At 42.6% G+C, this 12,347-nt stretch overlaps 1 protein-coding gene and 1 non-coding gene across 2 annotated transcripts; both read right to left on the minus strand.

Annotated features, from left to right (window-relative positions):
• Positions 1-7,240: 7,240 nt before the first annotated feature.
• On the minus strand, positions 7,241-7,323 carry TRNAY-GUA. The gene has a single exon. It is a non-coding gene; the product is annotated as a tRNA-Tyr (tRNA).
• Positions 7,324-7,675: 352 nt separating this feature from the next.
• LOC119327706 (NADH dehydrogenase [ubiquinone] iron-sulfur protein 3) lies at positions 7,676-8,949 on the minus strand. Its single transcript, XM_037600809.1, has one exon. The coding sequence runs from the start codon at positions 8,932-8,934 to the stop codon at positions 8,071-8,073; it is 864 nt and encodes a 287-aa protein (XP_037456706.1). The 5' UTR covers positions 8,935-8,949; the 3' UTR covers positions 7,676-8,070.
• Positions 8,950-12,347: the final 3,398 nt, after the last annotated feature.

The following is a 12,347-nucleotide window of genomic DNA, read 5'->3' on the forward strand; positions in this document are numbered from 1 at the left end:
GCAGGCGCCGGTGCAGCAGCTCCACCCGGCGCCACCGCCATCGTCAGCACCACCACCCGCGTCTCAGACCACGGGTCGGCCCCTGCACCAGGTGCAGTTTCCACCGTCACCATCGTCGATCCCCGCGTGGGCGACCGGCTCGTCTCCGGGCCCGGTATACTCCACGGCGCCGGAACACCCGACGCCCTCCCTACGATTCGGTCACCCCTCCAGCTCAGCAAACTACGCCGCGCTTTCCGAACCGGCATACGCGCTGCCGGCGACTGCGGGCGCCCCGGGCACGGCGGGCCGCCACCCCCTCGCTTCGCCAAGCTGGACTTCGCCACCTACGAGGGCACGGAGGACCTCCTCAACTGGCTCAACCAGTGCGAGCAGTTCTTTCGAGGACAACGGACGCTCGCTTCGGATCGTACCTGACTCGCTTCCTATCATCTTCGAGGCGCAGCACAAACTTGGTACTACGCTCTCGAGCAGGACGAGGGCGGCATGCCACCATGGGAGCGCTTTCGGGAGCTCTGTCTCCTCCGGTTCGGGCCTCCTATCCGTGGAAGCCGACTGGCGGCCCTCGGCCACTTACCCTTCACATTCACGGTGCAGGACTACGCCGACCGCTTTCAGGCCCTGGCGTGCCACGCGTCGGGCGTCTCCGCGACTCAGCGCGCCGAGTTATTTGTGGGCGGTCTGTCGGACCATATTCGCGTGGACGTCGAGCTCCGGGATCCCCCCGATCTCCAGACGGCCATGTACGCCCGCGCGTTCGTGCGCCGCGCGGTGGCCATTCAGCAGGACTCGCCGTTCCAGGCCGCTGGCTCACTACCTTCGCCGGATTCCGCATCGGGTCGGCCTGCGCAGGCTTCTGCGGCACCCCTCGCCGCGACCGCGGCACCTCTCGCCGTGACCGCGGCGCGCCCGTTCCGCCGGCTCACCTCAGCCGAGATACTCGAGCGTCGCCGCCAAGGGTTGTGCTTCAACTGCGACGAACCCTACAAGCCCGGCCACGCCTGCCCGCGACTCTTCTACCTGGAGGTTGCAGACTACATTCCGGAGGACGCCATCGCCGCCGACCTGGCCGTCCTAGATGTCGAGAAGGTGTTTGACGCTGGTTGATTACCTCGAGGAGTTCAACAAGCGTTTCCCCACCCTACAGCTCGAGGACGAGCTGTTTGTGCAGGCGGGGAGAAGTGTTATGGCCGGCTTAGTTTATATCCGGAAGAGGCCCACCGGGCAGTAGTTAGGGGACTTGGCCCACAAGTTATCTTAGGCTAAAATTATAAATACTCGTGTAAGACATCGTTTAAGATCAAGCAATAAGAAGAATATTATCTCCTATTGCCCGGCTCCCTGAGGAGCCGGAAACCCTAGCCGCCAACAGCCCTAACCGCCGCCGCCCTTCTCCTAGCTCACGACGGCGCCCTGCCGCCGGCGCGCCCGTTCCTCGCCACGCCCTCCTCCATCCTTCCCTTACCACCTACGGCCTAGACCTGGTAGAGTACTTGATTCTACCAAGAAGATTATGAATTACATTCTCCTGCTGGGTATGCATCTTAGGCATAATAGAGAAAAGGTTCTCACTGAAATTTGGTTGGAAAACTCAAAACACATTTTGCAAACTTATCAATAATTAATCAGTTGGTTATTTCTACCTTACAATGTTCACCGTTTGATTGAAGGTTGTTCTGACGAATGATATGAACACTTCTTTCAAGAGGATACACTGATAAGCAATGAAACCTGATTTTTCATATTTATGGAGGATCCTTCCGGATGAGCTGATATGATTAGTGGATATCTGAAATTAATGGATCATATATTAGTCGTCATATCTGAATGTCCATGCACGTGCACTGTCAACAGCGAGGCCACAAACGATGCAGTAGCCTGGAGGCAACCCTTGTCTGAATTGTTATGGATATGTTGCGCTTCACAGTGTTTTTTTCTACCACAGTAACATGAATGTATGATCAATGTATCCATGAGGAATTGCAGGTTTTCGTCACCACAAAGGCACACACATATTGTTAAGGCATTGATAGTTTTGTCGCTTCAAGTATACGACGACTAAGACAATTCTCAACTTTTATCTTAATTGTAGTTGATCGGTACCAATATTTGTTTGGACATATGGTGACATTTTTCTACTTTTTACACTACATTCATACTCACGTAGATGGACATACCCTAAAGAAAATGTGCCTGGTGAAAATGTGCCTTTTAGTGGAGTGAATTTTGCCAGATATGTGTTCTTGTTGTATGGTAAACTAAACTTTTATTGTAACTTCTACCTATCCTTGAAAATTGTAGAATATTTCCTCTGGAAAAAACCTTGATATGTTTCACATTAGCGCAAAGTTATTGTTGGCAGCACAGTAAACTTACATCCGATTAATGACATCCCTTATTTGGTTATTGTTGTTGGACAATTTTTCTTATCTTGTTAGGATGCTCATGCTTACAGTTAGATGGCAGCAAAGATTTTTTAGTTCAGATTATAAGCAATCACATTATGTCCCTCTTATAACTACTAATCCATGTGCTGAATGGAGGCATCTTTTTACCATTCACATATTATACTTTGTCGTACGTATACCTCACTCTATTTGTGAATTTTTACCACGCCTCACAAAGTTTACAATCTTAACTCCATATCATTAACGATTTTCTAAAGTTCTCATCATTGTTATGATATTCATTTTGTGTGCCTCATTTAGCAGGCAGAGTGCATATTGCTCTCCATGTTCAGTACTCTGGCCGGAACAACGATGTGGTTCACATGCAATTTCCGAATAGAGGTTTGATTTGTTTTTTCTTTATTTCTGTTTCATAACTCAGTTTTGGTATGCTCTCTGAACCTGACAATAGTTTTCTTATGGAGATGGTACTTGAGAATAGATTAGCACAATGAAGCCTTGGCTGCAGGCCGAGGTGTTCTGGCAGTGCAACTACGTGTTGCCCGTCGGCTCCGGCGGCAGTAGGTCATGTTTGGCATCACTAGGACCTTCGTTAGCCTATCCCCGTGGACAGTCCGTGGTAAGATGCGGCAAGGGTGCGTGTTGTGGAGCAGATGAGTAATTTGATTTTCAGTTCAAAGTCAATAAGAAGAGGTCTGAGAATAACTTGTTGTACAACTTCGATCATTAGAAAAAAAGTTAATTTACGGTTGGTTGCAGATTATACTTATGATGATGTGTGCTACTTCATTTGTATTAAATGGACCTCCCATCCCATTTTTTAGACATGGAGCTGTTTGTAGTTTATTTTTTCGAAGGAGGGTAAACCTACTTGCAAGGAAAATTTGTTTGTTATGTTTTCGAGTCAAACGATAGAAAAATTATTGCTAACTTTTTTTATACACATTTTGTGTAGCTAAGTTGTTGATCGAGGGATGTTGATGGTCATGCTGGAACATGTTTAATTTTTAGGAATGCATCCATGGTCAAGTTTCCATAGACTTGCTAAAGTTAAAGGAAGATTTCCAAATGATGGTGAACTTCAAATAATGTTGCTTTTTTGCCTTTGTACTTATCAAGTTTCGGTGTATGTTTTCTGCTATTTTGCTCGACCTTAACATAAAATATCTTTCAATGGGGCAAAGGTGACTCCTAATTGTTGTAGTTTCTCACTCGTCACCAAGGTGGTCTATGTTTTTTGTTGTTGTTGTTGTGCTAGGCGTTATGGAAGGTGATGTTGAGACACACTTGTCGAGCTGGAGTAGGAGGAAATGATGGTAGCGAGCTAGGGGATGCGAATGATAGACACCGATGGAGATGATGGGACAAGCGAAGGAGAAAGGTGGGGGATGTCGAAGGAGGGAGGGAGGCGATGAAGCTGAGAGAAAGGAGGTAGACACCAAAGGAGTTGGCATAGGATGAAAGCGAAGTTGCGCCCCAAGGTTAGATCGCCATCATGTTGCAACGGTTCTCTTTCCATCAATGCTCGTGTTCATTGTATTTTTTTTTAAGTCCGCAACTTTGGCAGCTCCATAGAATTATTGTCGAGGAAGATGGTAAACTCATTTAAGATGATTGTTGGGGTTATTGTGAAGCTCAATGTTTGGTGAAGTCTGGTGACAAAGAGGACAAGCCACTAGACACGAGTAACTGATAAATTTGTACAATCACTTCCATTTTTTAGGAACATAGGTTGTAATTGATTTGGTAAATAAAATGGTAGGAGAGACTCTGCTTCATGTGGACCTTCAGGTGAAGGACAAATTACATCATTGTGACATCAAATAATTGTTCATTGATTAGTCACTTATGATGATAAATTTGCAACTATGGGAGGTACGTATCTGAAAGTATTGTTATTTGATTTATCGGTTTTGTGAAATCTCACAGGCCTGATTTTTTTGCGTTAGTCACTTTTTGCTTTGCACGAGGCCGAAGGTGGGGACGGCAATGCTGAGCCGTGTACGAGTGGGAGCCGGCGAGAGCAAGTCCGAAACTTAATAGGGGGGAGCAAGACAACGATGGGGGAGGTCAATGTGAGGGCAGGGCAACGATAACAGGCGGCCGCGGAGGGTGGTGGCAGGCAGTTAGGCCTGCATAGGCCACGGGAAAGGAGGAGGAGCCGTCATGGGAGAGGAGGAAGATGGTGTGGGAGGAAGATGGACATTTGGTGGCATGCTCCTAAATGTTGGATATTAATCTGATGGTCAAAAATAAAAGTGGCGGGCACGAGAAAAAAAATTAGGTATAGTTGCCCCTTAATTTATTTACCATCACTAGCAAATATGCCCGTGCGTTGCAATGGGAGAAGAAAATACCCTTGCAACTTTCTACTAAGCAAACCGCTCAAGACGCGAGAATCAAACTCTCCTTTCTTAGCGAGGGACTCAATTATTAAAGCTAATGTGTATTTCGAGGCCAATAAATATTAAGAACAACGGCGAATAAAATGAGAGCGCGAGAACATAAATTAGTTCATACATAGGATATGTTATGTAATCATGAAAATTAAGACATAATTGTTTCTACAAATTCTTGTCCAACATAAGCATAAATTACAAAAAAGAATATTTTATATCACAACGCATACAACTATCCGTGGCCATGTATGCATATCACTGTGTGCCTCACATAATTCGCTATTATAAATTAAAATTAAGCATACAAGCAGTTCACAGAAAGCATAAAGCTTACATGCTAACCGTTGTTATTACCTAACCGTGAATAAAGTCTTTAATTTTAGCGAATCGTTCATCGACACTTAGGAAATGGTAAGTGCGAGGTGTGCCTTTGTCTACTCTGTTGTACTTTTGCATCTTCCCTCTTCCGCATGTATACAAGAGGAATCTTCATCTAATTCACAGTTTCCTTCATTTTCTCAAGTTCCTACAGTATTAATAACACTTGTTACTCAATGAATATTACAGCTAATTCAGGCCCTGAAGTTAATTGAAATAGAACTCTCAAAATGTTCATTAGGGTTTAAATCACTCATATGCTAGTGGTCATGGTATATGATTAGTACGCTTCAAATCGTCATTTACTCGGTTCCCAGATTGAAAGTATCAAGCATTTTACTCAAAACAACCAAAAGAAAATTTTGGAGAAATTTACTCGGTTCCCAGATTAATTATTATAAGCCAACAAAAATAGTGTATGTTACATCTATGCGGAACTGCAATCACTTAACTCATGTTTCAGTAATCAGGCAAACATGTAAGCCGACAGAGACACCTATGAAAAATTCCCACAATATTTGTGGTTGTATCCATATTTTAATTCCATACACTTACCCCCCTGACTAAATAAATTGCCTACCACAAACCTTTGGTTTGTATGGAAATTCCTCTTCATTGACCGGAATTGAACAAATATTAATTCCTTGTGAAGCTATCAACAGCTGAACATCCTCTACAACTTATACTTTACTGTAATCTCAATGTTCTCAACTGTTGAAAGTTGAAACCCAGATTTAATTTTAAACCGTGGACCACAACCTAAATCTAGCACCTTAGACCACCGGCCCAACTGTCTTTGTCAACAATGATTTGATAATTTCCTAGATGTCCAATTAACGATGCATGTAGAAGTTTCATATGAATGTAGCAACATGCATGAATGAAGAAAACCACAAACATCATCTAAATTCTGAAGTCAACTTATCAGACCGTTCAGTATCATGATATATCCGACTTACAACTTTTCGTATTTGATCTGATCGTCATAGCTACCAGCTTCATCTCGCTGTAACTCTTCTAAGAATACAACAAAGACTGATTTAGGACTACCTCACCATAGAAAACAATTGCTTGACAGAAACCGAAAAATCACATAACCAGCATGCACTCCTCAAATTACCCAACATTAATTAAATGGAACTATACGTGGGTGATGCTCAGTTGCCATTAACATTCCCGTGGAGAAGCATGCTGGGCACATCACCTAGAGAGTATGGACATGCGTAAATGACGATAGTCTGGGTACTGGACATCAGTATAACCTGCACAATTTCTAATGTCTCCCAACTCAGAGTATGATAGACCATTTTTTAATATAATATTCCAAAAAGCATCAAACTGAGTATTGTGAAAATAAATTGAGATTAGACAACATACCGTTCCATCTTCCGAACAATTGGAACACGTTTAGTTGTAGAAAGTGAAAAGTGTCTGGTGCTCAACAGCAATTTGTTAGCGAAGTAACTGACGCATGCATGGCAACTATCCTATAGTACACAAGCCAGTTAAGAACTTCAGATACACAAATGAAGTGCAAAAACCTGGGATTTCAATGCTATCTCTTTTTTAATCCAAAGATAGTTGAAAAGATCCGACTCAAATTTCAACCTCTGCATTTTCCAATCCACCAAACAATCTTTTATGACTACATAAAAACGTTACCTTTGAAGCATGGATGATGAATATGATGAAGCTTGCCAAAAATGCAACAGCAACTAATTTTACTCTTTCCCACTTTTTGTTACCTCTCTCCTCTTTTTCTTCCTGGGTTCATGCAATACAATAGGACAATGGCAGCAGGCAGCACCGTATGTTCTGATACCCCTTGATTTAATCTCTCCTTCTCTCTTTTCTGTGCCCAGCAATGGTGAAGCATGCAACAAGTAGGTAACTCTCACCTCTTAAGCTTCTCGCTTCTCCCCTCTTAGGTGTTCACCACATAGTCGCAATGGAAAGTAGCTAGTAAATGCATCAGGCTGCAATTAACTGGCCGTTGTGCTCGGTTGGCCCTCCTAGGCTTCCGCCTACTTTCTCTTCTCTTAAGTCTACAACAAGTGGGAGAGGCAGGATTCGAACCTACGTAGAAAACCTTCAACAGATTTACAGTCTGTCGCTTTTGACCGCTCGGCCACTCTCCCCTTCCCGGGGATACGCCCTCCTCAAACAAAGGGTTCCTGAATAAGAAGGATGGCGGCCTTCGTTCTTAAGTTAAGAAGAGCAGATGGAACTATTAGATTTGCTAGCGTTCCGGGAGAATAAATAAGGTCATTTAGTAAGTTCATAACAATCCATTTATGTAAAGCAAGGGGCAAAGCTTCTACGACAGCTTCCCCCTCATTGCCATCGTCGGCCTTCCCCAGCTCCCCTCCTTCGTCGCTTCTGGCTAAGCATCTTTCGGCGGAGGAAAGGAGGCGACTAGTCGCTTCTGGCGAAGCAGCGAGTTCATGAGCAAGTGAATGAACGAGCAGCGAGTGAAGTACAACAGTCGTAAGTAAGGCTCGCCATGTTCCTAAAAGGAGTGACCATCTTTTCTTCCCTTCTACTGACACTGAGCGAGCAGCAAGCATAGGCAATAGTTTCCGTAGGGGTGGGGCGCAAGCAAGCGTTTTCAGGCTCCGCTAGCTAGCGTACTCTTCTGCTATCAATGAAACCGAAAGAAAAAACCAGTGCCCTTTCGTATAGATCGAGACACAGTACTTTTTCTTTACTTCTTCCATACTAGGAAGAATGGAAGGAAATCCTTCGATAACACTTCTTCCTTATTTGAAGAAATGATATCCGACGCCCGTGGAAACTCTTTCATTTCAAAAAAGTTCTTCTTCTTAAGAAGCAAATAGCATTTCCTATTGATTTGTCCCCTGGACTAGACCTATGTAGATTCGGAATTATCCATCGCTACGCTGTTCCCAAGGACTAGCAAAATCGAAATAGCGAAATTCTTGGGTCATCTCAATGGGTTCAGAAACCACACGTTTCTCTGGATCATCATAGCGTACTTCCACATATCCACTCAGGGGAAAGTCTTTTCGTAATGGATGACCCTCGAAACCATAATCTGTTGATATACGGCGTAAATCCGGATGATTGATGGAAGAAACACCAGACATATCCCATACTTCTCGCTCCCACCGGCCGGCTGATGGAAATAGACTGACTACCGGAGATATTCGTGTTACTTCGTCTGCACTTGTTTGTACACGAATGCGTGAGTTATACCGAGTACTCAGTAAATTATGGACAACTTCAAATCTTCGTTTTCGAGAGGGATGATCCACTCCGCAAATATCGATCGAAACTTGAACCCTTGTATAGGTATGCCATTTTAGAAAGCACAACAATGGAAATGGGTAGTCAGTATTGGTATAAGATCTATTCCCATGTTCCGATCTTTTCATTTTATGTACCCATTTCTTGGGTAAAATCTCCCAACTATATTGGAAAATGGATTGGTTATCCATAAATGAAAATAAAGAAAGCTTTATTTTGGTTCCGCTTCTTGCTCTAAGCAGAAAGACTTGTCGGAAATCGCCGGTTGGGTTGGTCCGACCAAGAAAGGCATGGGAGTGGAGAGGCAGAAGTGAAAGACTGGCTACCAATAAAGATCCAAAACTGCACACACACTTTTTAGAGTTATGTATCCAGGATCGGCTGCATGCTCTAGTGTTGAATCGGGTATAGAACCCAGGATGCTTGGTTACAATTCCGAATCCGCTAAACCATCGCTCGGGGAAAAGTATTATACAGAGCATTAGTACTTATTCTGATCCTTTCCTTATATTTAGATTCTAGTAGTTTATTTCAGTCGTATTTGTATCCTTACTGCGGTTTTTTAAGGGTAACAAATAAAAGTATGCAGGTTCTATTTTATTGTTCCGAGACATATGATGATAGCATTGAGAATGAGAAATCTTTGCAAAATGCACGTATTATTAAGGAGTTCTGGAACGATTACTACGCTAAGCTGTTGGATATTGACAAAACGAAAAAGACTTCTAATGTTGATATGTATCAGGATGATGTTAGAAAGTTGTTGATTAATGAAAAGAAGAATCAAAATGGTGTGTTTTCCGATACTGAGTTAATAGATTTACAGAATCAAATTGCAAATTGCACAATGAAGTTCGATGAGGATAATCTATTTAAAGTAACTCCTAACATAGTAAAGTTCTTGATTAATAAAGATCAGCCTAACGCTAAGCAATATCTAAAGGGTTGCCTACCAAGTAGCTTACCTATGCTTAAGATGTTTGGTATCTATACGCTTGAGGCTATCATGATTCATGTACTAGGCTTGGTATTCAACACTCTTCAGGAATCATCCGCAGTTAAGGCAGCTAGATTTATAGATCAACTTAATTCAACTGTACGAGAACAAGCAAGGTTTCTACAATACAAAGCACCAGGTAGTGGTAAGGTGGAAGCAGTACTCACTAGTAAGGTAGAATCAGTTAAGGATATTGTTCAGCCCAAAGGTGCTAGCAAAAAAGAGAAAAAGAAAAAAATGCAGTGTCATTATGATATCGGGAAATACTTGCTCCAATTCATGATTGAAAGAAATGTTCTACATATATCAACAGATAGGGGAGTAACAAAAGAAGATCCAGTGCTGGTTCTTAAGAAAGGTCAAGGGTATATAGAGAATTCTTGTTATGTTATGTGCAATTTGAACATAAATCTGCTCCCTATCAAACTCAATCTTCCGATGCTTTGCAAACCCTTGGATTGGCAACCAGCAGAGAGGGGGTCTGATCCTGATACATTATCGGATCTGATAGGAGGTTACTTATGCAAACCCACGGGGGATATCTAGAATCACTTTCGGCTATTAACTTCCCATGACTTAAACCACTTCTATATAAAGTTACATAAAAAAGAATACAAGCAGATGTGTGATATTTTGAATGGGCTTCAGTCTCAAGCGTTTGAAATAAACAAAAGGCTCTTGAGATTTCTGGAAAAGAATCGTCAATGTTTAGTTGAGTGTGGGCTTCTTTTACCAAATGCTGTGGCTCGCGTGAATCCGACAGAAGCCTCAGACATATTGAGGGAGTGCTACTTCAATAACGTCAAAGGTATTAAGAATGCTTGTAGCTATAACATACTGTTAAATAAATTATGAAAACAGGTGCAGCAGGCTAGTTATGAAGATTTTTTAATAAGACTTGCGTCAGCATACGAAGGTTATCAATTCTATTTGCCAGCATTCATGGACTTCCGTGGTAGAATCTACCGTTCAGGTGTATTGCATTTTCATGAGCGTGATTTGTCAAAAAGTTTAGTACTCTTTTCTGCCGATCATCCTCAACCTCAAGCACAAAACCACCTGTCGGAAAAAAAGAATCTCAGTCAACACTTAGCATGTGCTGCAGCCTTTAAGTATCCAAAGTTCTCGAACTTAGATGATGCCCTTAAATGGTATAACGAACACCAGACTGAAATGTTTACTTCGGACGAAAGTTTCATTCAATTTGCTGCGCAAGCTAGTGATCCATTTTTTTTCATAGCCAAGATCCTTTCTCAGGATGAAGGAGTGAGTAATTATCATCAGGTTCCAGTGACCCAAGATGCGAGTGCGAGTGCATATCAAATTATGAGTTATCTCTTGCTTAACTTAGAAATGGGTAGGAGAACGAATCTTCTTCCATCTTAAGACGGTCAAATCCAAGATGTGTACATGTGCTTGCGGGATGAGCTTAATAAATTGTTTTTTACCAGATTGAATAATGTTAGTAGTAGTAATTAGAAGAAAAAACTCATAGATTCTATGTTAACCAAAAAGTTCGTCAAAGGATTGTTTATGCCATCTCCACAGGGGTCCGTCCGGTTCTTCCTCAAATGGGTTGCCTCAATCTTTATCAAAGTTTTGGTATCTAGCTTATCCAGCTACAGTATAGTATACTCCTTCCTTGCTCGATAGAGCTCTTTGAATCCGCTTCAACTAAATGCGTAAAATAGAGTAATTTCTTCAAAAGCCAGTTTCTTTCGTGAAGGCAGGAGGCCCATAGCGAGTTACAATAGTGCCAGTTCTTGTACGGAAGGCCGTAATTCCGGTAACTTCGACTGCTCTAAGAATGATCCAGGCTAGCCGGGCACATCACATCAAAGTTAGGTCATTTGTCAAAAACATGGCAAATAGCTCAGTTGGTTTGGTAAGGGAGCTATTCTCTCACTTAAACCACTCCCATATTAGGTATTCTATCTCGTCTTAAAGTTCCCCCGCATTACCCATAACTTACCACCTGTATCTCCGGAACTCAAATCGCAAAATGACAATGCTTTCGATAGTCTGTACTAAATTACTTTGTACGAATGCACATCTCGGCCGTCGGGTAGCTGATCACCATTTCAAAGTCTATATCCGTGGTTCAAGAAATGGAATTGCTATTCTCGATTCAGACAAGACACTGATTTGTTTACGAAACATTCTTCATTTTATAGGATCTCCCAGTCGTCAAAAAGGTCGTTCCTTCTTTTTAAAGACCAATCATTTATTTATTTATGAGATAACGGAAGAAATGGCGAGCTATTTAAGAAGCTATTTAAGAAATGTGAATTCTCATTGTTTCGATGATTCTCAATGGAAGATCGGGGCGTTTTTGACCAATTCTTTTGCAAATAAAAAAAATTCCGTTCAAGAAAGAAGAAGATCAATTTTGGGTTGAACCAACAACCTGATTGTGTGGTTATTCTGAATGCAGATAGAAAGTCTTCGGTCATACTGGAAGCTGATCGATCACAAATACCTATTCCATCCTTAGTTGATTCTACGATCCCATGGGAATCCTATAAAAGAATCACTTATCCCATCCCAGCGAATGATCCTATACAGTTCGTATATCTATTTCGTCATTCGATCATGAAAACAGTGATTCTTGAACAGAATGCGATTAGTAGAGAAGCGCAATCTCTCAGAGTCACTTTGAGTACGGGGAAGTCCGCAGGAGGGATGAGATCCGCCTGCTACTCCACCTCTTCTTCTTCCCCAATAGACGAAGAAGAAAATAGGGCCAAGGCGCTATTGGAGATGCGCAAAAAATATCCATCGGGAGATGGCGCTGACGCTGACGCTAACGCTCGCAAGGCGGTTTTGCAGGCAATTTCACAAAATAGTTTTTTTTTCGTTGAGCTCATAACCCGGTTTGGGCCGATTGACTCTGAGAGC

The sequence above is a fragment of the Triticum dicoccoides genome, chromosome 7A, assembly GCF_002162155.2.
Source record: "Triticum dicoccoides isolate Atlit2015 ecotype Zavitan chromosome 7A, WEW_v2.0, whole genome shotgun sequence".
NCBI lineage: Eukaryota > Viridiplantae > Streptophyta > Magnoliopsida > Poales > Poaceae > Triticum > Triticum dicoccoides.

Coding starts and splice junctions, on each gene's coding strand:
- LOC119327706 (XM_037600809.1), bottom strand. CDS start 8,934: ATGCTCTGTATAATACTTTTCCCCGAGCGATGGTTTAGCGGATTCGGA.